General features: G+C 36.7%; 1 protein-coding gene across 1 annotated transcript in view; it reads left to right on the top strand.

Annotated features, from left to right (window-relative positions):
• LOC136846114 (zwei Ig domain protein zig-8-like) overlaps nucleotides 1-27,500 on the top strand; it is a 142,076-nt gene that overhangs the window by 77,180 nt on the left and 37,396 nt on the right. The window contains exon 2 of the mRNA XM_067116858.1: nucleotides 24,928-25,002. Coding sequence (XP_066972959.1) covers nucleotides 24,928-25,002 — 75 coding nt within the window. The remainder of the gene's footprint in view (nucleotides 1-24,927; nucleotides 25,003-27,500) is intronic.

Genomic DNA, 27,500 nt, shown 5'->3' with positions numbered 1-27,500 from the left:
AAGGTCATTCAGATATTTTACTTTCTGGGTGTTTTTTTTTTTTCTGTTGCAAAGATTTTGACCTTTTGTTTCGTTCTTTGGGCCTTTATCTTACGTTTCAAAATTAGGATTCTCTCTCTCTCTCTCTCTCTCTCTCTCTCTCTCTCTCTCTCTCTCTCTCTCTCTCTCTCTCTTGTTTGTAGCGAAGCAATTTTGTTTTTATTAATATAATTCCTTCTCTCTTCATATGTGGAACTATTGTATATTCAATCGGGTTGTCTATATCTCTACAGCTGTTGTAAAGCCTTGCCTTCTTTTTATTCCTCTCTCTCTCTGTCTCTCTCTCTCTCTCTCTCTCTCTCTCTCTCTCTCTCTCTATCTCTCTATATATATATATATATATATATATATATATATATATATATATATATATATATATATATATATATATACTTAATCTCTCTCTCTCTCTCTCTCTCTCTCTCTCTCTCTCTCTCTCTCTCTCTCTCTCTCTCTCTCTTCCCCTCGCTGTTTCATAGCAAATTTAATCTTTAAATCTTTCTCGCACTCCCAACTTGAAGCAACGCGGAATATAAATTATATGCTGTTATTCACAGAAATCCGCAGAAATGGTACAGGATTTCCTAAGCTAGGGTTGCAGTAAAAACTGGTAAATAGCAAAAATTATTTATCATATACGTCTGCGTCCTTTCCAAAGTGTTAATAATTAATAGATGAGGGTTGGTTAGGCTGCAGCAAAAGTCATGAGTGAACACTGCAGTAACAATGCTTTTTCGCAGAAAACAATAACAGTGCTAATTATGTTGATAATCTTAATGAGTAAATAGAGGAATATATACTTCACAATAGTTTAATTGTTGTGCAATACTTTTGTTTAATGTCTGTGTCTTTTCAACTCGCTGTTTCAACAAGAACAGAATATTCTTATTGCTAAATAAAATATGTTGCTGTTTTTGTTTTCGTACAAGTCCAAGGATGTCATCATTACAACAATAATTACTGCACATATGTATGTATGTATGTATGTATATATATATATATGTGTGTGTGTGTGTGTATGTATGTATATATATATATATATATATATATATATATATATATATATATATATATATATATATATATATATATATATATAAAACATTCTTATACACATACGAATATTTATAGATAGATACAGATATATATATATATATATATATATATATATATATATATATATATATATATATATATATATATATATATATAATACATATATATATAAAATTCTTTTACACATATTTATTTATTTATTTCATTACTGGATTCGTTTGTTTTATGTTCAAAGATCTCTTGGGGATAATATTGCTATATTAAGACATTGTTAAATGTTGACAGTTTTTCATTTGATGGTAATGTAATTCTTTAAACTAAAACCCAAATTAATTCAATGTAAATAAATTATGTCGTGGCTATTCTGTTTCTTAAAAATTACATTAAAAATTTGATCAGTTGATCACTGGTCCTTGTGAATTTTATGGATTGTAAAAAGTAACTATTAGCCTTTTCTCTTTTCATTATAAACAAACGAACATAGAAACTAAACAAAAACACAAACAAACAGGAAAACCGAACATATAAAAAATCTCGCTAAAATCTCGTCCCATTTCGGCAGTGGATTTTTCGCCACAAACCGGCCGCACAGCTTTAGGTTTCCTAACGCCAAGGAAGGTTTCTTCCTTCCGTTCTCTTGGCCCTCCTACACCGGTCTCTTCCTTCCTCCTATTTCCACTTTTAGGATTATCTCTTCCTATTCCTTCTGCTCCTTATTCTTGAGGCCTTCTTCTTCCTCTTATTTTCTCATTTAACATATTCCTTCATCTCTCTCTCTCTGCCCCTTCCTCTTCTATTCTTTAGAATATTATTCCTTCTCCTCCTCCTCCTCCTCCTTTTCCTCCTCCTCTTTTTCCTCCTCCTCCCCCTTATCCTCCTTTTTTTTATTCTTCATTTACAGGCCCTCCTTTTTCCTCCTTCAAGATGCTTCATCCTACTCTTCCTTACATTCCTTTTTATTCCACTTTCGCCGGCCTTCCTTTTCCTCCTCTTTCATTTCTAGGAGACATCCTCCTCCTCCTCCTCCTCCTCCTCCTCCTCCTAATATTCCTTACCCTCCTTTTTCATTCTCTTATCTCCAGTCTCCCTTTTCCTCCTATTGTTCCTTTAGGATACTTCATCCTCCTCATCCTTATTCTCTTTTTCATTCCCATTCTGCTGACCTTCCTTTCTTCCTGCTCCTTATCCTCCTTTTTCATTCTCTTTCCACCGGCTTCATTTTTCACCCTATTTTACCCCTAAGATATTTCCTTCTCCTCCTGTTCCGTCTTCGTCCATTAATCTTCTTCATCCTATTATCTTCATCTCTAGATACTCTGTCTCTTGCTCCTTTATTCCCCTCAGCCGGTTTTCTCCTTCTACCTATTTCCATCTTTACAATACTCCCTCCTCCTCCTCCTCCTCCTCCTCCTCCTCCTCCTCCTCCTCCTCCTCCTCCTCTTCCTCCTCCTCCTCCTCCTCCTCCTCCTCCTTCGTCTCGTTCCGTTCTTCTTCTATCGCCAGCTAACATCAGGTTAGATTACCAACCCCCACCCCACCCCACCCCACCCCACCCCACCCCACCCCACAACCAACTCCTATCCACTCCCCCGTTACCCATCGGCACCTCATCTTCTTCTTCTTCTTCTTCTTCTTCTTCTTCTTGCCTCGCTCCTACCTTAGCTGTCATTAGAAAGGGGCTTTCACTCAAAAGCGTTTCACTGGAAGCGTCGTCGGAGCCGAGGGGAAGATGAATGATGATACGGAAAGGAGAGAGAGAGAGAGAGAGAGAGAGAGAGAGGGAGGGAGGGAGAGAGGAGACAGACACAGAGAGAGAGAGAGAGAGAGAGAGAGAGAGAGAGAGAGAGAGAGAGAGAGATACGCGGCCGAAGACATTTAATATTGCTCGGGAGAAAGAACATCCTCGAGGAGAACAGTTTCTTCGAGCCTCGCGAAGACTTCCGCGGAATCTCCCCGTTAAACCGATCCGGAGTAAATGCCTTTTGTTAGGCGGAATCAAAAGCGACTCGGAGGAAATTTTAATGGATTCCCCGGGCGTCGTTCGTAACGCGGAAGTTCCGCGGACGGAGATGGGGGATAAATCAAGGCGGTACAATCGCTCTTGTCTTTTCTGTCTATCAGGCTTTGGAAGTGTCTTCGCGTTTTCGATTTTGCTGAATTATGGCTGCTCCTATCTTCCTCTCCGACCACCCACCCGGGGTTTGTTTTTGGTTATTTCGTTTACACCTTCCTTGGGTGTTCCTATTATTATTATTATTATTATTATTATTATTATTATTATTATTATTATTATTATTATTATTATTATTATTCAGAAGATGAACCGTATTCATGTGGAACAAGCCCACAGGGGCCATTGATTGAAAGTCAAGCTTTCAAAGAATATGGTATTCATTAGAAAGAAGTAACAGAAGATAATGGGAAATACAGAAAAAAGAAATCCCTTATAAAAAAGAAAAAATAAATTAACAAATTGATCAAACAATTGATAAAAATGTAATTAGATTATTAAAATACCAGGTGAATTGTATAATGGGTAGTAATGCATTGCATCTTCTTTTGAACTTCTGAAGTTCCACAGCCCAGCGGTGTGAGGAATAAAGGTCTTCTGGACCTGAGAAGTTCGACAGCGAGACACCTTTACTGCATATGGGTACTTATTTTCCATTCCATCAGCTTTTCATCTTCAGTACCATCCGTGTTTATTTTTTGAGTTCTCCCATCGAAAAGAGCAAATGCACCTTCATGTGAGATAGCTCCCAAAATTTGTTGTACCTTTACTGCATATGGGTACTTATTTTCCATTCCACTAGCTTTTCAGATTCAGTACCATCCGTATTTACTTTTTGGGGTCTTCTATCGAAAACAGCAAATCCCCTTTCATGATAAAGAATGCCCAAAATCTGCTGGCCTCCCAAAGGTTCAAATAAACACCGTGACGCGGAAAACCTTGCAGTGAGACCCTAAAAACAGTGTTTGATTTAAATAAATCAAAGAGATTATGAAATAAAACGAAGACCTAAAAACAATGGAATTAAATTCAGTGGGAAGCATAAAGCAGAATTAAAAACAATGGTAAATGTAATCGTGGCCATCAGAGAACTCCTTTCATTCATCAACCAAGCTTATAATACCCCCTCCGTTTAAAAAAAAACGCGAAAATTCCATCATTTCGAGTAAGCCATTTGCAACATTCTCTGGTGTGTTTACGACTCCGAGAGGAAGTAGAAGAGAGAGGGAAGTTAGCAGGAAGAGGAAGAGGGAGAAAGAGATTTACACCATTCCTTTCATGAATATGCGTTTCCTCTCTCTCTCTCTCTCTCTCTCTCTCTCTCTCTCTCTCTCTCTCTCTCTCTCTCTCTCTCTCTGCCCTCAGGCTTCTCTCGGCACACGGCAACATCTTTTACTACCTCTTTCTCATTTCCTTCTTTATGAAGCACAGCTGTCAAGCGTTGCTTTCGCTGATCCATTTTGCTTCTTTCGCTGTTATGTTTTTTCTTTTCTTCTTCTTCTTCTTCTTCTTCTTCTTCTTCTTCTTCTTCTTCTTCTTCTTCTTCTTCTTCTTCTTCTTCTTCTTCTTGTTTGTGACCCGGATGTGGGATGTACGTTTGTGATATCATTCCTATTTTTCTCTGAATGTTAATGTATAGTTTTTTTATTTTTCAAGTACATTAAATTAATTCTGTTTGGTAACGTATATTAATTTTATTATATATATATTATATATATATATATATATATATATATATATATATATACATATATATATATATATATATATATATATATATATATATATATATATATATATATAAATATATATATATATATAAATATATATGTATAAATATATATATATATATATATATATATATATATATATATATATATATATATATATATATATATATATATAAATATATATGTATAAATATATATATATATATATATATATATATATATATATATATATATATATATATATATATATATACAGAAACACAGACATATATATATATATATATATATATATATATATATATATATATATATATATATATATATATATATATATATATATATATATATATATAGATAGATAGCTGGATAGACAGACAGGTATGTTTGCAGTTTCTTTTTATCGGTTATTTTCGATGAAGCGTCATCTGCTTCCTTCCTCTTCTCTTTAGAGTTTTGTTCACTCGTCTATTTTTCCCTTCTGTACTCTACCTCTCCTGTTCATACTTACTGCAAGGGATTCCGCCTTCCATATATCTTCTTTGAACTCCAGACCGATCTCGGTTGCTTGCACCCTGTCTCTCTCTCTCTCTCTCTCTCTCTCTCTCTCTCTCTCTCTCTCTCTCTCTCTCTCTCTCTCTCTCTCTCTCTCTCTCTCTCTCTCCTCTTGCAAGGGTATTCAAAATGGGATCCTGTAATTTAGTCAAGATCAATACTTCTACGAGGTGTTCTGTCTCGTTTTCTATCTTTTACTTTATGCCATTTAATTTTTTGTTTCTCTAATGTATATATAATACATATGTGTGTATATATATACATATATACATATATATATATATATATACATATATATAATATATATATATATATATATATATATATATATATATATATATATATATATATATATATATATATAAATTTTGTTATTGACGTATATCATTCCTGCTAAACTCATATTTTTTTTGTATGAAAGTTGCAAGTATATCAATTTTCCATCTCAGTTAATAGTTGTATGTCAGCCTTACTTCAAACTTTTCTCTTTTATTTGAGGCATTTCTGTAAGTTAGACAGGATTCATCCGTGCGTTTCCTACAAGGAAGTTCCACTGTCCCTTTTATATATGTTTCTGCCATTTAGTTTACTGTAAAATGAAAGTAATGTGATGGCTTTGTCTGTCCGTTCGCACTTTTCTGTCTGCCCTTAGATGTTAAAAACCACTGATGCTAGAGGGCTGCAAATTGGTATGTTGATAATTCACTCTGCAATTATCAAACATCCCAAATTGCAGCCCTCTAGCCTCAGTAGTTTTTATTTTATTTAAGGTTAAGTTTAGGCATGTGCGTCTGGCAGCGTTTTCCGGAGGCTTGCGACTTCCCCTCACACCACTGCATACGGAGAGTAACAGCGTTGCGAGGTTGTAGCTGATCGTTTCATACAGCATTATACGCTTCTTTATTAGAAGCGATAGTTACATTAAGTTGATAATTTTTTCTGTTTTTCCACCACCGCGTTTGAGAATAAGATCTCATTTCAGTATTCCAACTAATTTCAAGAGTTTAGTTCCTTTGCAATGAAGCTGCGAGACATACAGGTTTTGAGAATAAAAATGGCAAAAATATTCCAATCCCTTCGGCCTTTGCAAAAGGAAAATTCCCTTTATATGAACATAAGCACATCAACTTGTGATCCTTCATGCTCGAATGGGCCTTTGGAATCTCTCCCTAATCCTTCATCAGTGACATGTCAGTAGACACTTTATGCCTTCTCTAAAAAGAAACACATCTCTCACTCACTCACTCGTTCTGTTGTTTTGTTTTGGGGTCCCTTGGTAAACCTTTGCCAATCATGCCACTCTTCCAATGTCTGTTGGAAGATTTGAACCACAGAGTTTTCGTATAGTGCAACTAGAGCGATGCCCAGTACTTAATTTGTGGGATCTTTCCTAGATAGTGACCCCCAGACGTTTTAACCCGGTATGTATCCACCCTTGCGGCGTGTTTAGTACATAAACAAAAGACTGTAAATATCATATATGTAATAAAATCCCCCCCAAAATATTATTCCTAGATAACGACCCCCGAACTTTGTTGGGGAAAGATCCAATTTGTCTGTGTCCATATTCTCAGATCTTTATCTTGCTGCTATTATTATTTCCTTTCCGTATTTTGTCACATTTTTTTATTCTGAAACCAGCTGGACGGGCGAGCCAAGGTCCCGAGCAAGAGGCAAATTAGAAAGTGGTGTGAGAAGGAAAAATATAGACAATAAACGCATATTTCTGTCAAAGAATAGAAAACGCAAGTCATAGAAAACGGAAGCTGAAAGACAATTATTCTCTCCACCCATAATAAGTTCTGTAATACGCGTCGTGTAATCTGAATCTTTTGTTCTAAAGACTTGCTAAGACCCGACAAGTTACCCCAGAGAATGAGCCTAGGTCAATGCCTTTACTCTGAAGCCTTCAGAAGTTTGTTCAAAAGGCTTACAGGGATTACGATATTAAAATTACCTTGAATAAACTTGAACGAAGAGATGCAAGTGTCAGCACAGACGACAAGGCCTTAGGAAGGCTCAATGTGCCGCTGATTCCGTTTCTGAATGAAAGTTTGAGTCTAATCAATTCCTTATCATAAGAAATTGACACTAGCGCATGATTCACCTTATTTGCTCTTTGTCCTCATCGTGACGTAACAGCGAGCAAGAGATTGCTCAGTTTTGTGATGAGTTTGAGTAACATTTTGCATTTTAAGAGGTATGAATGTTGACGCTGCGGATATTAACCCGATATGTATCCATCGAGGCCTCACCTCCGAGGTGCTAGTACTAAAGATGGCGGAAGCTCAATGGAACGCCCTGTTTAGCACAAGCCCCTCGGGAATCAATGAAATCGTTTATTAATTTATAGAAATATATAGTTATGGGTGTATACAGTATAACACTTTGAACCCCTAGGCCTAGAGGCTAGTACTAAACATGGCGTCCCATTGAGCTTCCGCCATGTTTAGTACTAGCACCTCATGACAGAATTTCTGTATAAACAAGAGAAAACACTCTTAACTGAGAATCACTACGAAAACCCCAGTCACTGAGAAACGAGGGAAAATGGCTGCTAATGCAGCTCGTTCAGAAAAGGGTGGAACATGCAGAGTCGTAATGCAAAAGATCAGGCGTTCATCGTGAGGTCAAGCGTGTAAACTCATTTATGCATGCATGGATGCATCCACCTGCTTGTGCAGTGGTATGGACGCAGTTCATCAGCTAGGAAATGTACATTCGTAACAAATGAGTCGATAACATTGATGGAAGTGGTTCAGTAGGGGCAAGGGAAGAGAGAGGAATGGATGGAAAAGTGGTCAGGGGAGAAGGAGAAGATTATGAAGTCTGTCTGTCTGTCAGACGGATTTGCTCAGTCTCTTGGCCCCCGTTGCATCCCTTTCTGCATTTTGGTCTCCTTCCAATTTGCTGTTCAACTTCTTTTACAGCAATTCCTTCAGACCACCCTTACTAGATCCCAGAAATGACTCAGAGGGTTCGCTTAAACCACTTTCAAACAAAAATTCCCTTTAAGGAAAGGCTGCTTAAGGTCGTAGATCGCTCGGGCACATCACTCATCACACGAAACAGAAAGCAGCAAGCGCTTTCGACCAAAGGTTTTGCTGCACTCCGTCTTACGTCTTGCACCCTAAAACCAAGTGGGGAAAAAAATGCTTTTAAAATAAAGTTAAAACGCTATCTCACTGTGTTTTCCAAGTCGGGAGTTGCAGAAAAATAACGAAATTTATGTTGGGGCAAAAGAAGAAACGCGGGATTTCTGCGGCCCTGATATCCGCCGCCTCCATATCCACTCGGTAAATATTTTGCATCAGTTTTATTGTCCCGACTTTTTTTTTCTCTCTCTCTCTCTCTCTTTTTTTATTTCCGCTCGATTCCAAAAGCAACGTGACATTCCGCGTTTTCCTTCCAGCAGAGAGAAACTGGAAAATTCTTCCATACTAAACCTCCAGAGTTGAATAACACCGGCAGGTAAAAATAAGAGGCAGAGGAAAAAGGGAGCTTCTACAATACTACGTATGTAAAATGTTGCTGAAGAATAGTTTTTTTTACTCTGTCCGAATGGGGCAACTTTTTGCAGACCTTCGTGCGTTCGCTTGTTACGGAGGAAACGTGCAGTTTCTCCTTCGTCCTTTTTCCTGACGTTTGTGTCTTGATGAAGTCTTATTGTTATTATTCTTCGTGTTTTATAACAGAAGCGCACTGTCTATTGTATATATCACCTAGAAGTTCGTTGTAGGGTTAAACATATATATATGTATATGCACACACACACACACACACACACACACACACACACACATATATATATATATATATATATATATATATATATATATATATATATATATATATATATATATATATATATATATATATATATATATATAGATATATATAGATATATATATATATATATATATATATATATATATATATATATATATATATGTGTGTGTGTGTGTATATAAAAAGAAAGTCAGTCTTCAATATTTTGTTAGCGGTATAGTAACTACGGTATCCTCGATTCATATTTCCAAATCAATCTCTTTCAACCATTTCCCATATATCCTTTTTATGGAAATGTTTTATCAACGTGAATTTATCCTTGTTGCCTTCGATGACGTGCTTGTCTCCATCTCCTTTTGTTTACTTCTATTTGCTTCGTGTTTCCATTCAATATTAGTTTATACTTGGCGGTAAACAGTGAATATCTATTTTCGGGGAAGAATTTTATTTAACAAGACTAAAGTTTTTCTTACCTTTAATTCTTTGTTTTTTTTTTTTTTTTTTTTTCTATTTCCTTTTTCCTTTGTGGAGAATCTTCTTAACAGACTGCAACTGAAGGAGTTTATTATATTTATTACGCTTATTCTTCGATTAGTGATTTGCGGTCTCAGAATATTCGAGAGGAATAAAACTGCATTAAAACACCCTGCATCATTGCCTTAACTTCTCTGACTTCTGTGTTTATCTTTTTCCCTCCCTCATTGATTGATCTTTCTTTGTTATGTATTCTTCCTTCTCTCTGTTTTCTCTGCTAAATTATATGATGGGTTTAATGGTCTTTGGATTGTTGCATTTAAATGGTTATTAATTCATCATGAAAATAATATACTTCCGGTATACACTAGAAAAATATATCCGAGCAGAAATAATGACTAGATGTTGTTTAGTATCATGAAATATTCCATGAACTTATGAACAGTAATATATATATATATATATATATATATATATATATATATATATATATATATATATATATATATATATATATATATATATATATATATATATATATATATATATATATATATATATATATATATATACATATGTGTGTGCGTGTGTGTGTATGTATGTGTGTTCTGGTACGAGCGCGTTCATTTTGATGGATGACTGCACTTGTAACTCAGTTATGAATCTCGAATTAAAATCCACTGAAAGACATTAGAAATGGAGAATTGATATATATATATATATATATATATATATATATATATATATATATATATATATATATATATATATATATATATATATATATATATATATACATATATATACATATTTCAGGGCAGAGTGCCAGGGATGAGAAGGCACTAAGGGACTGGCACTGAAAGTCTCTTTCTACTGACAACAACGAATTGCCTCGCGAGCCTATTCCTAAGAGACCTCTCGGTCAGTAGTACGGTACAATCAAGCAAAATAAGGAGGGGAGAACAACACACCGGCTCTCTAAGAGAGAGAGAGAGAGAGAGAGAGAGAGAGAGAGAGAGACCCTTTTCTCTCCACAACAATTCTTCCTTTTCTTCGGCAGACCCCTTTTGTGCTTCCTTCGTCTCCGAAGAGAAATTTCCGACGAGGGGTGTTTGTGTCTCTGCGCTCTTCTTTCGCAACAGTACAAGCATCTCTCTCTCTCTCTCTCTCTCTCTCTCTCTCTCTCTCTCTCTCTCTCTCTCTCTCTCTCTCTGCTTCCTAGTGGAGAAGCCAGTCTACAGGAAAAATATTCCTTGCTCTTTGTTTTGGTAAAATTGTTTTCCTATCTGGTTTCTGTTTAAGCTCCCCATAACTCATGATTTCTTTCTAAAAAATGTTTTTTTTTTTGTTTTTACCTGTGCTTTGGTGATCACGTTTGCATTAACATACAAACTAGATTCTTAAGGTATTCTTCCAGTATGTAAAATACTATTAGCAAAGCTGTATGGAAGCTTTGAAACATCGGTGATTTTATCTTGCTTTACACTAAGTGGGAATTGAAGTTCGTAATAGGAAAGTTTAGTTTTTTTTTTTTTAATAAAACCAGCATACTAAAATTTTGTGCCTCTTGGGCATGACAACAGCAGTCACTTCCAAATTTTCAGTTATCAAAAATTCCCATAAACTCTTGACATCAAGTGAGCCTGACAGGGGGTCACAGTGAGACCCGATAAACAAACAAAACGAGCGAGCGAATGCGCAGCGTTTGGCATGCGTCACAAAGAACGTAATTTTCTTTTTATGCTCCCCCCCCAAAAAAAATCCAAAAGTCCCGATTTGTAATATGTAGCGAGATAAAAGGTCAAGCGTTTGAAAAATGTCAAAAATGTAATCATTCACTTGTGGTTGATTAAAACCCCAAAGGGGATAAATGAAATCAGTCAAATTGAAGCAGCGTTTTGATGCACTCCCACGGCTCAGGTTGATAACGGAATGACCTAGTTTCTTTTTGGGCGATGTCTAGTATCGATTCGTATACGTCTGAGAGGCAGACATTAACGTGGGCTGAACGCATGAATGCATGATGTGGCAACGGTTACTCAAACTCATCCGATTTTTTTGCTTTTTTTTTTTTTGGTTTTCTTATCTTTTATGAAGAGACAGAGACGGAGAATACCGCCCGATTCAAGCCGGGATTGTATGAGCATTGCGTCACTAAACTTCTGCCTCGAATGATGTCATCGCCGCCGTGAAGTTTTAAAGAAAACCAATGCAGATAATAAAAAGCAAGTATAATAATTCAGAAAATGGTAAAAAAAAGACTACAGTAAAAAAAAAATTTTATAGCTCTTCTTCATGGTATCTTTCACTAACGTCATCAAAGGGCCACTTCAGCCTAAAGTAATTTTTTTTTTTATTTCTAAAATTTTTTTTTTTTTTTTTTTTTTTTTTTGGTATGGCTTGATCAAGCCACCTCGTCAAGTTATCCAAAGACACCGTGTGGAAGGGCTCATTTATAATTTACATATGAGCTTTCCAGCCGAGAACATACCAAGTGCCTTTTTTAAAATATAGTAAGTTGAATTAAAAAATACTTTGACCCAGGATGGCGCTTGGCATGTTTCTCGACTGATAGCCTCATATATATCTATCACTGTATACTTATCACTGTAGATTTATTTTACCCATTTTACAATCCCGGTGTATAGATGAGAGTCATTATTCGGGAAACACTCAACAGGTTCCATCTTTTGGAAGTGTACGACTGATCCAATCGATTGGCCAGTGGTATGAGGTGTCCATTTCTTGTTGCCTACACCCGCATTTACTCTCCTCTTCTTCTCCTGACTAGTTTTCTCTCTTTATCCTTTCTCCTCTCTCAGCACTCTTTCTCCCAAGAGTTTGCTTAGCAACTTGAAGGACTTTGGGTACTTCTACAAGAGCCTGTATTCCCTCGTTCTGCTCTCTTCTTAGGCTTCACAGCGACCCACTGCCATTTACAACAGTCTTTCAATACTTTTTTGCAAGTTTTCAAGAATTATTTTTGAAGATGGCGATGTTAGGAATAGGAATATAGACTTTAGGCCAAAAACCAAGCGCTGGGACCTATGAGGTCATTCAGAGCTGAAGGGGAAATTGACAGTAAGAGGGTTAGAAAGGTGTAACAGGAGGAAAACCTCGCAGTTGCACTAGGAATCAATTGTTAGAGAGGGTGGGAAGTCATATGGACGAAAGACAATGTGAACGGAGGTACAGTAAAAGGAATGAAAGAGGTTGCAGCTAGGGGCCGAAGGAACGCTGCAAAGAACCTTAAGTAATGCCTACAGTGCACCACGTGAGGTGTACTGACGGCACTATCCCGCCTAACGGGGATGACGATGTTAACCTAGTGAGTGAGAGTGGACGGAACGAGGCGAGCAAATCTATCAAACAACACTTTATCTTATGAATAGTAAGAATAGTGCTAGCCCTTATTACTAATCATTATTATGGGGGGTCTAGTCATTACCATCCATTAACATGGGGTCTGAATAGGTTTAATAGCAGGAAAGGCCAAGAATAAAACTGATGGGTAAGATATTGTCATTAAAATTAATTCACTGGCGAATATTGGGTTACAAGGGTCATTCAAAAGTTCTCTAACGCCACCCAGAGTTCATTACAAGCTAAACACTCTTCTCGTATTATCTTCCAATATAGTCTCCTTTAACGTCAGTGCAATTGATCCACCGATATTCAAGCACTTCTCTGCCGTCAAGAAAGGAGGTTGTTGCTTCCATGACCTTTGAATACTCCTCCGTGGACTTTAAAAATTCAGTGTCCTTCCCAAAATGATGACCACACAGGTGGGACATGAATTTAGGACGCAGGTGGCGTCAGATGGTGTCTGGTCAGGGGAGTAAGAGTATAATGCAACAATTCCAAATCACAGCTGGCCGCTGGAGCAGTTAACAGGAGCATTACTCTGGAACAACAGCAAGACCATTCATCTTGATTGCTTTTATTCAATTGCCTCAGTTCCGATCCGTAACGCCCTACATTATCATGTGACTCTTTTCCAAGTAGTCTATTAAGATAACATCTTTAGAATCACAAAGCACAGTCGTTTGTTTGAATTACGGTGTTTCATTTGTTTGCTTCGAATTTTTGATTGAGGGTCGAAGTGGCGAACAAGTGTCTCATTCTGAGTTGCTAATCTCCGATGAAAATTGTCTGGATCGCTCTTGAAAGAAGTCTAACGTGTTCTACAAGTTTCTACTCTGGTCGCTTCTGTTCTGAAGTTAATATTTGTATATCTCATGTTTCAGTTACCTTGGTCATCTCCAAGAAGTCAGTGAAACTAGTGCCCACAGAGCCAGTGCTGATACCCGTTGTCTCAGCTACCTGTTGACAATCAGTCCGTTATCCCAAATCATGTGATGAATGGCGTTCGTTTATTTGTCTTTAATCTATGTGTTTTTAGACGTGTCTGTCGGAATCGTCTTCTGTGGTGTTCTAACCCGCTTGAATTCAGCATCCACTTTTAGCTTTCTGTAAAAGAAAACTATTGTGCCGGCTTTGTCTGTCCGTCCGCCCTCAGATCATAAAAACTACCGAGGCTAGAGGGCTGCAAATTGGTATGTTGATCATACACCCTCCAATCATCAAACATAACAAATTGCAGCCATCTAGCCTCAGTAGTTTTTATTTTATTTAAGGTTAAAGTTAGCCATAATTGTGCATCTGGCAACGAAATAGGACATGCCGCCATCGGCCCATGGTGAAAGTTTCATGGGCCGCTGCTCATACAGCATTATACCGAGACCACCGAAAGATACATCTGTTTTTAGTTGCCTCGATTAAACGATGTACAGAAAACCCGATTGCGCTGAAGAAACTTCGCCGCATATTTTATTTTCACTTATTTTTCACAAATAGTCGTATACGTTGTTATAGTAGTAGTAATAAGTAATCACATGAAATACATTTTAGTTATTGTCTATCTTTCTGGACGAGACTGAGAACTTTTAATAGTTATCATTATGCGCATAACTCGTTTACATAAACAAGCATTGCTGGATCTTGCAACAAACCATAGCATTCTCGTATAAATGATAATGGGTCATAATAAGGTCTGAAAACCAAATAAGTAGGCGTAATTGTATAGATGGCAAGTTTGGAGTAAGGGAACGAAGGCAGGTTGAACATAATAATAATAATAATAATAATAATAATAATAATAATAATAATAATAATAATAATAATAATAATATTATTATTATTATTATTATTATTATTATTATTGTTATTATTATTATTATTATTATTATTATTATTATTATTATTATTATTATTTGCCAACCTTCATAAGAAAAATTCCGTAAGATTAATACTTGTAAATCAAACTACGACAGAATATATATAGTATATATATATATATATATATATATATATATATATATATATATATATATATATATATATATACATATATATATAATGTGTCTGTCTGTCTGTCTGTCTGTGTGTGCGAAGAGGATTAAAAAGTAAGTATCTACCTCTCCCCCTTTTACTCAAGAGATCCTCACGAGACGGACCGGCGCCTCTCGCAAGACCGAAAACAAACAATTGACGGTATTTGAGCCCTGGGGCTAATTTCTCTCAACCCGGCCAATTACAACTTTCCGGAGCAAAACAAGTCGACCACTCGGCAATGGCACACCTGCTTACCGACGAGGAGCCCTATACCTCCTCCTCCGCCAGCTGGGTCGTCTTATCGTGTTGGCTGCGTTCTTTTCCTCTCTTTTCATTTATTCCAGATGATGGCCATTTTATTTGCTACGTCAGTCTTTAATTTCAGATTAAATGAGTCTGTTGAGCCTTACGATTAAATATTCTTGGACTGTAGTATCATTATTTTTTTGCTTGTCTCCTTTGACATGGATTTTTATCATACGTGTTGATGAGACCGAAGCATGTAAATATTACACTTCCACAACGGAAGAAATAGATAATTCTTAAATCATCTATCCCATTGCTTCAGCAGCATTATTCATATGAAGTTAAGGATAAGAATATTAATTAAGTGATTTTTAGGTTTCCCGATCTCTTATTTAGGAAGAATTTTGATAAAGTAGAAAGATGATTTAATAGAATCGATACATTCTGGATTAGGTGACGAACTTACCTGATGGAGGAATCCCCCATTTGTCATCTTGTTCCATGAATATATCAGATCTTAATAAGACTCAGTTCTCTCTCTCTCTCTCTCTCTCTCTCTCTCTCTCTCTCTCTCTCTCTCTCTCTCTCTCTCTCCCCCTTTACACAGGTTTACTAAAGAGAATAAGAATTTTTCATGTAAAGTAACTAGTAAACTCTCTCTCTCTCTCTCTCTCTCTCTCTCTCTCTCTCTCTCTCTCTCTCTCTCTCTCTCTCTTCTTCTCATTACAGGTTCACTAAGGAGAATAAGAATTTTTCATGCTAAGTAACTGCAAAATTCTCTCTCTCTCTCTCTCTCTCTCTCTCTCTCTCTCTCTCTCTCTCTCTCTCTCTCTCTCTCTTCTTTACAGATTCACTAAAGAGAAGTCCCTCTTCACTTCATGTAGCTTCCGTCACCTTATCCTCCTCCTCCCTCTCAATCCTTCCCCTTTCGATTCCCACAGCGAAACAACCCAGAGGAATTCCGTCGTCAATTCCATCGTTTCCCTCGTCCGTCTCCCTGGCCGGAATGGAAAGGGAACTTTGGACATATATTTTCTCCTTCTTTGAACATTCTTTCGTGCCCTCACCTTATCAGATTTCGAGAGGCCCGGAGATTGAATTAATCCTTTCTCGGCTTAGTTTCGACGCGATATCATTTTGGGGGGAATTACTTTGATGTGGAGGAAAGCGATGTTCTGACGTAATATCGAGTAGGCTGCCATTTTTTTTTTTTTTTTTTTTCGAGAAATGATTGGGTTTTACGTCATCTGTTTTTTTTTTTTTTTTTTTTGAGGACTTTAGGATTATGTTTTTCATAAGGCTTTTCTGACGTTTATTGCGTTTAAATACAAATATGTTTGACGGTATTGATGTATCTGAGTGTTCACTTTTTCATGTAATATTTTCATCTGCAAATGCTTTCTTCTAAAATAATAATAATAATAATAATAATAATAATAATAATAATAATAATAATAATAATAATAATAATGGTGAAGAAATCCACAGTAGTGTTGATGTAAATATATATTTTTTATCTCTAAAATATGTAATAATAATAATAATAATAATGGTGAAGAAACCCACAGTGGTGTATGGAGATGGAAATATATATTTATATATCTAAAATAATAATATTAGTAATATATGTATATATATATATATATATATATATATATATATATATATATATATATATATATATATATATATATATATATGTGTATATACATACAGTGTATAATAATAATAATAATAATAATAATAATAATAATAATAATAATAATAATAATAATAATAAAATCCACTGTGGTGTAGATGCAAATATGTATTTATATTTCTAAAATATGTAATAATAATAATAATAATAATAATAATAATAATAATAATAATAATAATAATAATAATAATAATAATAATAATTATCTTTACAACCTCATTCCAGGGTTACATCCTCTCAAGAGTATCACATGCACAAACCCACAAACTGTGGGCATGCCTCCCTTAATATCCATCGTTTACGTAACGGACCTAATGTCATTTCACACCAGGCAAAAGGCCAACCCTCCATAAAGGATAACGTGTCTGTTATGACATGCCGTTGTCTTAACTTTAGGAGCAAATAATGAATAAATTAGCGTCCTTCGACATGTGAGGCTCGCTCGGTCTTTCTTGTCGGCTCCACATTTTTTAAGCAAATTCTCTTAAATCCTATAAAAACTGGTAATGTTGGGATTGCTCGGTTTTTTCTGCTGTTAGTCCTTGGAATTCTCTTCTAATTTCTGTGCTTCCGGAATGCTAGAACCTTTCTTCCTTTAAGTTACAGGTCTGTCGTTTACTTTTGTTTACTTTTTTCGAGCCTGGCCAGAGTATCGACATCAAATTGCATTTCCGAAGGAACTCTGCATTTCGAAAAAGCATCAGTTCCTCGCATAATCGGCTTTAAAACAAAAAGTAAATAAAAAATCTTTTAATTCAGCGTTCTTCATCTGATTCCCAGTATCGAATTCCTAAATTCTTGGAATTCCTTGTCTCCGATTTGAAGTCTCCTATCTCTGTTCTGGCTAGGAGTTCTTGTTTTAACTCCTTTTCTTCGACGTTCATCTGATTCCCAGTATTTAATTCCAAGACTAGAACTCCAAGTCTCGGAGTTGAAGCCTCCGATCTCTGTCTCGGTTCTAGCTAGGAGTTCAAGCTAGGAGTTCACGTTTCAACTCTTTTTTTTTTCAAAGTTCTCCACCTGATACCCAGTATCGAATTCCTAAGACTCTCAGAATTCCTAGCTTAGGATTTGAAGCCTCCGACCTCTGTTCTGGCTAGGAGTTCATGATGTGATTCATTTTCTGCAACGCTCTTCATCTGATTCCCAGCATCGAATTCCTAGATTCTTAGAAATCCTAGTCTAGGATTTGACGGATCCGATCTCTGTTCTGGCTAGAAGTTCTTGTTTCAACTCCTTTTCTTCAAAGTTCTCCATCTGATGCCCAGTATCGAATTCCTAAGACTCTCAGAATTCCTAGCTTAGGATTGAAGCCTCCGATCTCTGTTCTGGCTGGGAGTTAATGATGTGATTCCTTTTCTGCAACGTTCTTCATCTGATTTCCAGCATCGAATTCCTAGACTCTTAGAATTCCTAGTCTAGGATTTGAAGCCTCCGGTCTCTCTTGTAGCTAGGAGTTCATGTTTCAACTCCTTTCCTTCAACGTCCTTCATAATGATTCCCAGTATCGAATTCCTAGATTCTTAGAATTCCTGGTCTAGGATTTGAAGGCTTCGATCTTTGATCTAGCCAGGAGTTCATGTTTCAACTTTCTTTCAACGTCCTTCATAATAATTCCCAGTATCGAATTCCTAGATTCTTAGAATTCCTGGTCTAGGATTTGAAGGCTTCGATCTTTGATCTAGCCAGGAGTTCATGCTACAAACTCCTTTTCTTCAACGTTCATCCGATTCCTTGTATCGAATTCCAAGACTAGAATTCCAAGTCTCGGAGTTGAAGCCTCCGATCCCTGTCTCTGACCTAGCTAGGAATTCATGGTGCATACTCTTTTCCCCATGAACTTCGAAAACGCCTTCTCGGTCATCCACTTTTTTCTCTCTCCCTCCGAATAATTCTTTGCCATCTTCTTGTGTCCCATCTTCGTGTCTTTCCCCTCTTGGAGATTCTTTTGTTCCATTCAACACCTCTCCTTCACATATTGAAAACCTTTGTGCTCGTGTGACATATTCTCTCTCTCTCTCTCTCTCTCTCTCTCTCTCTCTCTCTCTCTCTCTCTCTCTCAACAGGAATATTTTTAGTTAAGTATCTAAACCCCACCCTCCTTCCCACCCCTGCTCTCTCTCTCTCTCTCTCTCTCTCTCTCTCTCTCTCTCTCTCTCTCTCTCTCTCTCTCTCTCTCTCTCTGTATTATAAAAATCGATGTAAAGAAATATCTATAGTGAAGAGGCTTAAGAATGATATTGAAAACAAAGAAAACCCCTTTATGTAAAGTAACTTCAAAATTCTCTCTCTCTCTCTCTCTCTCTCTCTCTCTCTCTCTCTCTCTCTCTCTCTCTCTCTCTCTCTCTCTCATTATCATGGATTTTCAACTGCTGAAAATATTTTTGGCAAAGAAAACATAAAGCAATGTCCAAAAAATGTCTGAGGAATAGCCATTTTCACGTAGAATAATGAGAAAACTTTCTTTCACGCACTCATGCTCTCTCTCTCTCTCTCTCTCTCTCTCTCTCTCTCTCTCTCTCTCTCTCTCTCTCTCTCATTATCACAGGTTTTCAACTGCTGAAAATATCTTTAGCAAAGAAAACATAAGCAATGTCAGAAAATGTCTGAGGAATAGGTATTTTCACGTAGAATAATGAGAAAACTTTCTTTCACACACACTCTCTCTCTCTCTCTCTCTCTCTCTCTCTCTCTCTCTCTCTCTCTCTCTCTCTCTCTCTCTCTCTCTCTCTCGGGATCATTGTTCTCTCTCACCCTCTTTTGACCCGTGTCGCCTCCTTGACTTTTGAACCTGTTCTCGGACGTTCTTTGTAGCAGTGTCAAAGAGGCCTCACAGACTGGATTCTTTTATACCCTTTTATGTCTCCTTTATTAAAGTCACTTTGGTCGAGCTACTTTCCTATTCAGTTTCTCAATCTTGTGATAATTGACATCAAAGGGTGAACGTTTCGTAAATTTTAAAGTTATTCTGGGGCGTTAACAGAATCTCTTTTTATTTACTGGGCTCTGATGATGAGGGGTACCACTAAAAGATTTAATTACACACGCTGTTGGTTCGCAGACCTGATTTAGGCACGGTGCTGCTATCACCAGACTTCTAAGTCTGTTGCAAGCACTTCAACATTATTTCTTGAAATGATGTTTCTACCCACATACTCATGGCCCCACATAAGGTCAAGGGAGCAGTATGGCATTGTTTATGACACATACATATGCATGACCCCAATTGAGTCCTGCGAAATAGCTTCTGTCACATACCAAGCAGTGTCCCTAGTGACCCACTGAAACGCCAGAGGAAAACAGCCGGTCAATCAGCAACCCCCAGGTGCAACAAAATCATTTTTTTCAGTAAAAATATCTATTTTTAGTATAACTATACTGTCAGAGATACTTATCCTCGCTAAGTGCCACTTAGCCAAAGAGAGAAGGCGCGGAGTGTATGTTGATAAGACAACTAAAAAAATATATTTCTAAAAGATTATATTTCTTTTAGCAGCAATCATGATTGTATCTGATGCTTAATTTTATGGATAAGCCCCAATTATCCCAAACTTCCCCCCGTCCCCACCCCCACACAATCCACATACACACACCTGGGATAGGTAGACTGAAGCTCGGGGTTGTCAATCAAATGGCCATCTGCAGTTAAAAATTACAAAGAAAATCCCAATTTTCTCTTGCGTTACACTTATGTTGCAATTGTCCACCAGGTGACAAATTACCTGTTGCGAAGAAAAGCTATCAAAATATAGGGAATGTGCTGATACGGGAAGTGTTAAAAAGAAATGTTTTGAAGGTGAAGTAACTAAACTGTCTCTTAATACAAGTATCCCTGATGGACGAGTGCAAAATTAATCATCTCTGCGCTTGCCTGTTTTTTGTGTATGTATGTGTGTGTGCGTGTGTCCAGTTTGGCTAAACAGATATGGAATACATCTCTTTTCCAGCCTGTCTGTCCCTTCCCCAATTTCTAAGCTGGACAGCTACATCACAGATTCTCTCTCTCTCTCTCTCTCTCTCTCTCTCTCTCTCTCTCTCTCTCTCTCTCTCTCTCTCTCCCCTACGCCGAACGGATATAAAATGGATTCCATTAAGCGATGTAGCGCACCAGGATTTACTTCCAGGAAACTTGTTGAAATTTTAACAATAATTAAATGGGCGACCATTCCCTCGGGAAGGGATACAAGATGCTCTCCACAATTCACCAGAAGAAGAAGAAGAAGAAGAAGAAGAAGAAGAAGAAGAAGAAGAAGAAGAAGAAGAAGAAGAAGAAAAGAAGAAGAAGAAGAAGAAGAAGAAGAAGGGAAGTTTTCCACAAACCTCTGCGGGAAGTCGTCGGATGGATGAACTTCCAAGAATGCCATTAAAAACCCTAAGGAGTGAAAATGCTAAGGGGAGAAAATCAAACAATGGAGCCCAAATATATTAGTTGACATTAATCCCACTTAATTTCCGAGCCATTGGAGGAGAATGAATCGTGTGGCGAAGATCTATTTACCGTTTAAAAATGGAGAGAAGAAGAAGAAGAAGAAGAAGAAGAAGAAGAAGAAGAAGAAGAAGAAGAAGAAGAAGAAGAAGAAGAAGAAGAAGAAGGACGAGATTTGCAAATGGAAGTTGAACAGCCTGAACCAATAGTGCATTGTCTTTGCATAATGCAAGACCATAACAATAAACCACAGGGAAAGATGAATGGCACTCTTTGATCATTCTAAATAATTTCTCAGATGTCAAGAATTATTTCTGGGTATGGATACAGGAAGTCAACTCCTCCATGACATGGGTTTCGATTCTCTTTCCACTGACTGTAGGGGAAAAGTCGAAACGCTTTTGGAAAAAGACTCACGTGACCAGATTGAGATAACTCAGAACAGCCGCGGCGTCAATGGGTTACAGAGTGATCCAAGAACCATTGAAGGAGTGAACTATAGAGAGAGAGAGAGAGAGAGAGAGAGAGAGAGAGAAAGAGAGAGAGAGAGAAGGCAGGCTGCGAACCGAGGAGCGCAGGGAATAGGGAGGGAGAAAACGTGTCTCTCCTAAATCAAGAGGAATCATCTCCACATAAAAGAGCGCGCGAGCGCGCCCTCGGAGCTAAACAGAGACTTCGTGCGGTCATTAAACAAGAAAGTGGACGCGACTGAGTCAAGTTTAGCCTTCCTGCTCTCGTTATGGCCCTCACAACTTTCCCAGAAAGGGAAGAAGTCCCGGAAAACGTCTAGTCGAGTTATGACATTAATTATGACGTTTCGAATTAAATCCTTTTATTTACTTGCCATCAAATAGACCTATCTTTCGGTGGTCTCGGTATAATGCTGTATGAGCCGCTGACTATGAAACTTTAACCACGGCCTGGTGGTGGTCTATCCTGTATCGTTGCCAGACTCACGATCATGGCTAACTTTAACCTTAAAAAAAAAAAAAAAAAAAACTGCTGAGGCTAGAGGGCTGCACTTTGGTATGTTTGATGATTGGAGGGTGGATGATCAACATACCCATTTTCAGCCCCCTAGCCTCATTAGTTTTTAAGATCTGAGGGCCGACGGACAGACAAATTGCCATCTCACTAGTTTTCCTTTATAGTAAACTTAAAAGGGGGTGTGTAGAATCATTTCATCACCGTCATACAATAAAATCTGGGCTTTTTTAAACATTTTTTCGAGAAAAGCTGCTTTTAATATTTTTTGAGAAAAGCTGCTTTTAATATATTTTTTTAGAAAAGCTGCTTTTAATATATTTTTTTTTCAAAAATAGTGCGTATTGGATCATTGCATCACCGTCATACAGCAAAATCTGGTCTCTTTTTTTTTAAGCATTTATGAGAAAATCAGCTTTCAATATATAATTTTTCTCACTCTGATGTCTTGCAGTCCTCTTTATGACCAATTCTGGCTTGCACCATACCGCTAAGGTTTATTGCAAGTTCCATAAAGCAGTGGTTATTTTACAATCCTCGTCTTTTTCCGGGCATTAAATCTTGACCGAATGGCTGAGTTATCAAAATAATATGTTTTCTCAGAATCCACTACGAACAATTGCCATTACATATTTACTTTGGACCTTCGTTGTGGAATAAATTAGTGGGTACATCTGTAATTATTATCCTAAAATATACATTTTTGAATTTGATTAAAGGGAAGTGTAGGTAATTTCAAACACTGTTTGTTTCAAATTACTCATGATTTTCTACGTTCGCAGGTATGATTATCCATTTATACTTATTTAAGATTCAATTACGGCCTCAACCTCTCTTTCTCTCTCTCTCTCTCTCTCTCTCTCTCTCTCTCTCTCTCTCTCTCTCTCTCTCTCTCTCTCTGGATTAATGTTCGTCAGATTCATATATCAATAGCTACAATATCCTCTCTCTCTCTCTCTCTCTCTCTCTCTCTCTCTCTCTCTCTCTCTCTCTCTCTCTCTCTCTCTGGATTGATGTTCGTCACATTCATATATCAGTAGCTACAATATCCTCTCTCTCTCTCTCTCTCTCTCTCTCTCTCTCTCTCTCTCTCTCCCTCTGGATTAATGTTCGTCAGATTCATATATCAGTAGCTACAATATCCTCTCTCTCTCTCTCTCTCTCTCTCTCTCTCTCTCTCTCTCTCTCTCTCTCTCTCTCTCTCTCTCTCTGAATTAGTGTTCGTCACATTCATATATCAGTAGCTACAATATCCTCTCTCTCTCTCTCTCTCTCTCTCTCTCTCTCTCTCTCTCTCTCTCTCTCTCTCTCTCTCTCTCTCTCTCTGGATTAATGTTCGTCACATTCATATATCAGTAGCTACAATATCCTCTCTCTCTCTCTCTCTCTCTCTCTCTCTCTCTCTCTCTCTCTCTCTCTCTCTCTGGATTAATGTTCGTCACATTCATATATCAGTAGCTACACTGTCCTCTCTCTCTCTCTCTCTCTCTCTCTCTCTCTCTCTCTCTCTCTCTCTCTCTGGATTCATATTCGTCAGATTCATGTATCAGTAGCTACAATATCCTCTCTCTCTCTCTCTCTCTCTGGATTCATGTTCGTCAGATTCATAAATCAGTATCTACAATATCCTCCCTCCCTCCCTCTCTCTCTCTCTCTCTCTCTCTCTCTCTCTCTCTCTCTCTCTCCAAAAAAGGAATATCGTAAAAATGAAGGAGAGCAGAAGTTGGATTTCATTCCGAATCCCACAATCAGAGAAAAAGTTGCAAATCCAGAAGTGTTCGTGAATACGTGCAAGAACACGAATCCCATCATTTGCATATAAACATGCAGACTTGAACATAAACATGAATGCCATTAAATAATGTGTGCTTCAAAACCAAGAGTTTTCAGTTGCGAGCGGTTGAAATGCCGTGCAGAGGGCATGACAAAACAAATATTGGATTGACACGCGAGTATCTCTCGGACAAAATCAGTCGGTTTGAAAAACCGACAAAAAATAAATAAGATTTGTGCTGGAGTAACGTAAGAAACATGGGATTGTTAACTTGATTTTTTTAATATATATATATATATATATATATATATATATATATAGAGATATATATATAGATATATATATAGAGAGAGAGAGAGAGAGAGAGAGAGACAGAGAGAGAGACAGACAGACAGAGAGAAAGTGGCAAGCACGTTGATAAAGGGGAAAGGTCTTGCACTCAGCCTGTTATCCTCATATCCTCACTTGCCTATAAACTCTTGTTATTCTTATATTATATAAAATTGCCTATATATATCCCCTTATATATATATATAAATCATATATATATATATATATATATATATATATATATATATATATATATATATATATATATATATATATATATATATATATATATATATATATATATATATATATATATATATATATATATATATATATATGTGTATATATATATAATTCACATTATATATAATTCCTTTCCCTGGCTCACATTCTAATCACAGTATTCCTCCCCCTTCTTTGCAGTTTGCGCTGAAAACGCTCCCGACTGGCCAAAGGTCATTAGGGGATCGTTAGACACCCATAAATTCAACTCTGCAGGTAAGGTCCTTTTGGGGAGGAAGGTGAACTTTGTATTTTCTGTTTCTGTTCTGCTAAAGAGACTGTGTATGTACAGTACAGTGTAATGTGTGTGTGTATTATATAAATAAACACACGTATGTATGTATGTATATATATATATATATATATATATATATATATATATATATATATATATATATATATATATATATATATATATATATAATTTATATATGTTTATTTATGTAAATATATATAGTTGTGTTTATAAATACATATATATACACACACACACACATATATATATATATATATATATATATATATATATATATATATATATATATATATATATATATATATATGTGTGTGTGTGTGTGTGTGTATGTATATACATGCATATATGTATGATATATTTACATGCATATATATATTATATATATATTCCCATATTTATATATATATATATGTATGTGTATATATATGTATATATTACACACCTATTATAAAGTCAGCTATATAGATAGATAGGTAGATAGATACTCAACCTAAGATATAGAATTCACAATAAGTTCCGGTGATTTCGTAGTTTTACTATTTAAAAAAAATTGTTTCGTATAACATTATTTTTACGGTTAATTCAGATTTTTTATCGTATATATCTATATATATTATACATATAAAATATATATGTATATATGTAATAATTAGTGTATGTACCTATTTATTTATACATTTATGTAAAATGTCTTTCTACTTGAATTCTAAAGTCAATCCTGAATGCCTATCATTGTATTAGTTCCTGTCGCATTCAATACACACACAAAAACAACACATTTCACCCTTTGGTTTATAAATAAACAGGAAATGATTAAGATGGATGTCAGTCCTGATGTGCGCTCTGTAAACGCTAATGGTTGTTCATTACATCCTAATATGCCCATTAAAAAATGAAATGATTGGGTATGGATCGTTCCACGGCACTCGAACCCGATTCACAAAAAGTCTATCCAATTCATTTGTGATCACCCATTCAAGTAAAGACTAATGTTGGTGTTGCCGTTGGGTTTTGTCCTCGATGTGTGCAACTTCTGTTTACACCAGGATTTCAGATTCCTTTGGACGTTTCCTTAACACGTTTATTTTAGTTTTCTGTAAAAGAAAACCATTGAGATGGCTTTGTCTGTCCGTCCGCAATTTTTCCGTCCGCACTTTTTCTATCCGCCCTCAGATCTTAAAAACCTCTGAGGTTAGAGGGCTGCAAATTGGTATGTTGATCATCCACCCTCCAGTCATCAAACATACCAAATTGCAGCCCTCTAGCCTCAGTGGTTTTTATTTTATTAAAGGTTAAATTTAGCCATATTCGTGCGTCTGGCAACGCTATAGGACAGGCCACCATCGGGCCGTGGCTGAAATCTTCATCGGCAGTGGCTCATACAGAAAACTCGATTGCGCCGAAGAAGCTTCGGCGCATTTTTCACTTGTTAATGAACGGAATGACTTCACGATTCTCCGCAAAGATCTGCTCGATTCTGAATAATGGTAAAATACTTGTCCAGTTAGGTCTTATGCTTTCTTTGACAAACAGACATCAGTAAGGCTAATTTATTAGGAAGGTTTACATTCCCTATCTCTCCATTTGGATATGATGATTTAAGCGGAGGTAAATTTTTTCTAATTACGAAGAAATCGTCAAGACTTCATGTTGAATTCATGATGCGAGAGAACTTCTGAAGTTCATGCATGCTGCCATGCTGTGGATGAATAAGTGAGTGGCACCATAGAGCATTACTGGCGAGGTTGTACGTGTCTACCTTGGCAACCTCAGTAGGCTTGAATGGCTGTTATTGTCCTTCTTCTAAAACGATGATTATTAAGCACCTACTGTATCTCTAAGTTAAGAAGTATCTATACATAAAAATACCAGTAAGACGCCTTGTGATATCAAATCCCCGTTTTTGTGGAACTGCCTCCATCAGCGCTAAGTTGACTGGAGCTCCCAAAGAGTGGAACAACTACAAACTTCTAACTCTTCCTTTGAGGGGAAGTCCTTGAGCCTTTGTCTAAATAGTCTTCTACAAAGCAAATACGCTTTAGTAAGGAATGTTTACAAATTGTACAGTTTCCCTACGAGTGACCTGGGTGTAACTGCAGTAAAAACTAACCTTACTCTGCTCTTTAGATAAAGCTTTGCAATAAGGAGAGTTCATCTTTAAAAGGCAAAACACACGTCATTGAAAGAATAATAAGAAAAAAGTAAAAAATACCACGAAGTTTCTAAAGCGCAATCGAGTTTTCTGTATATCTTATCAAGGCCACCGAAAATAGATCTATCTTTCGGTGGTCTCGATATAATGCTGTATGAGCAGCGGGCCACGAAGCTTTAATCATGGGTCGGTGGTGGCCTGGCCTATATAGTTGCCAGACGCACGATTATGGCTAACTTTAACTTTAAATGAAATAAAAACTGCTGAGGCTAGAGGGTTGCAATTTGGTATGTTTGATGATTGGAG

This window comes from Macrobrachium rosenbergii, chromosome 14, assembly GCF_040412425.1.
Source record: "Macrobrachium rosenbergii isolate ZJJX-2024 chromosome 14, ASM4041242v1, whole genome shotgun sequence".
NCBI classification, from domain to species: domain Eukaryota; kingdom Metazoa; phylum Arthropoda; class Malacostraca; order Decapoda; family Palaemonidae; genus Macrobrachium; species Macrobrachium rosenbergii.
Note: the sequence above shows the minus strand (reverse complement) of the source record. Positions and strands in the feature narration are given on the sequence as shown.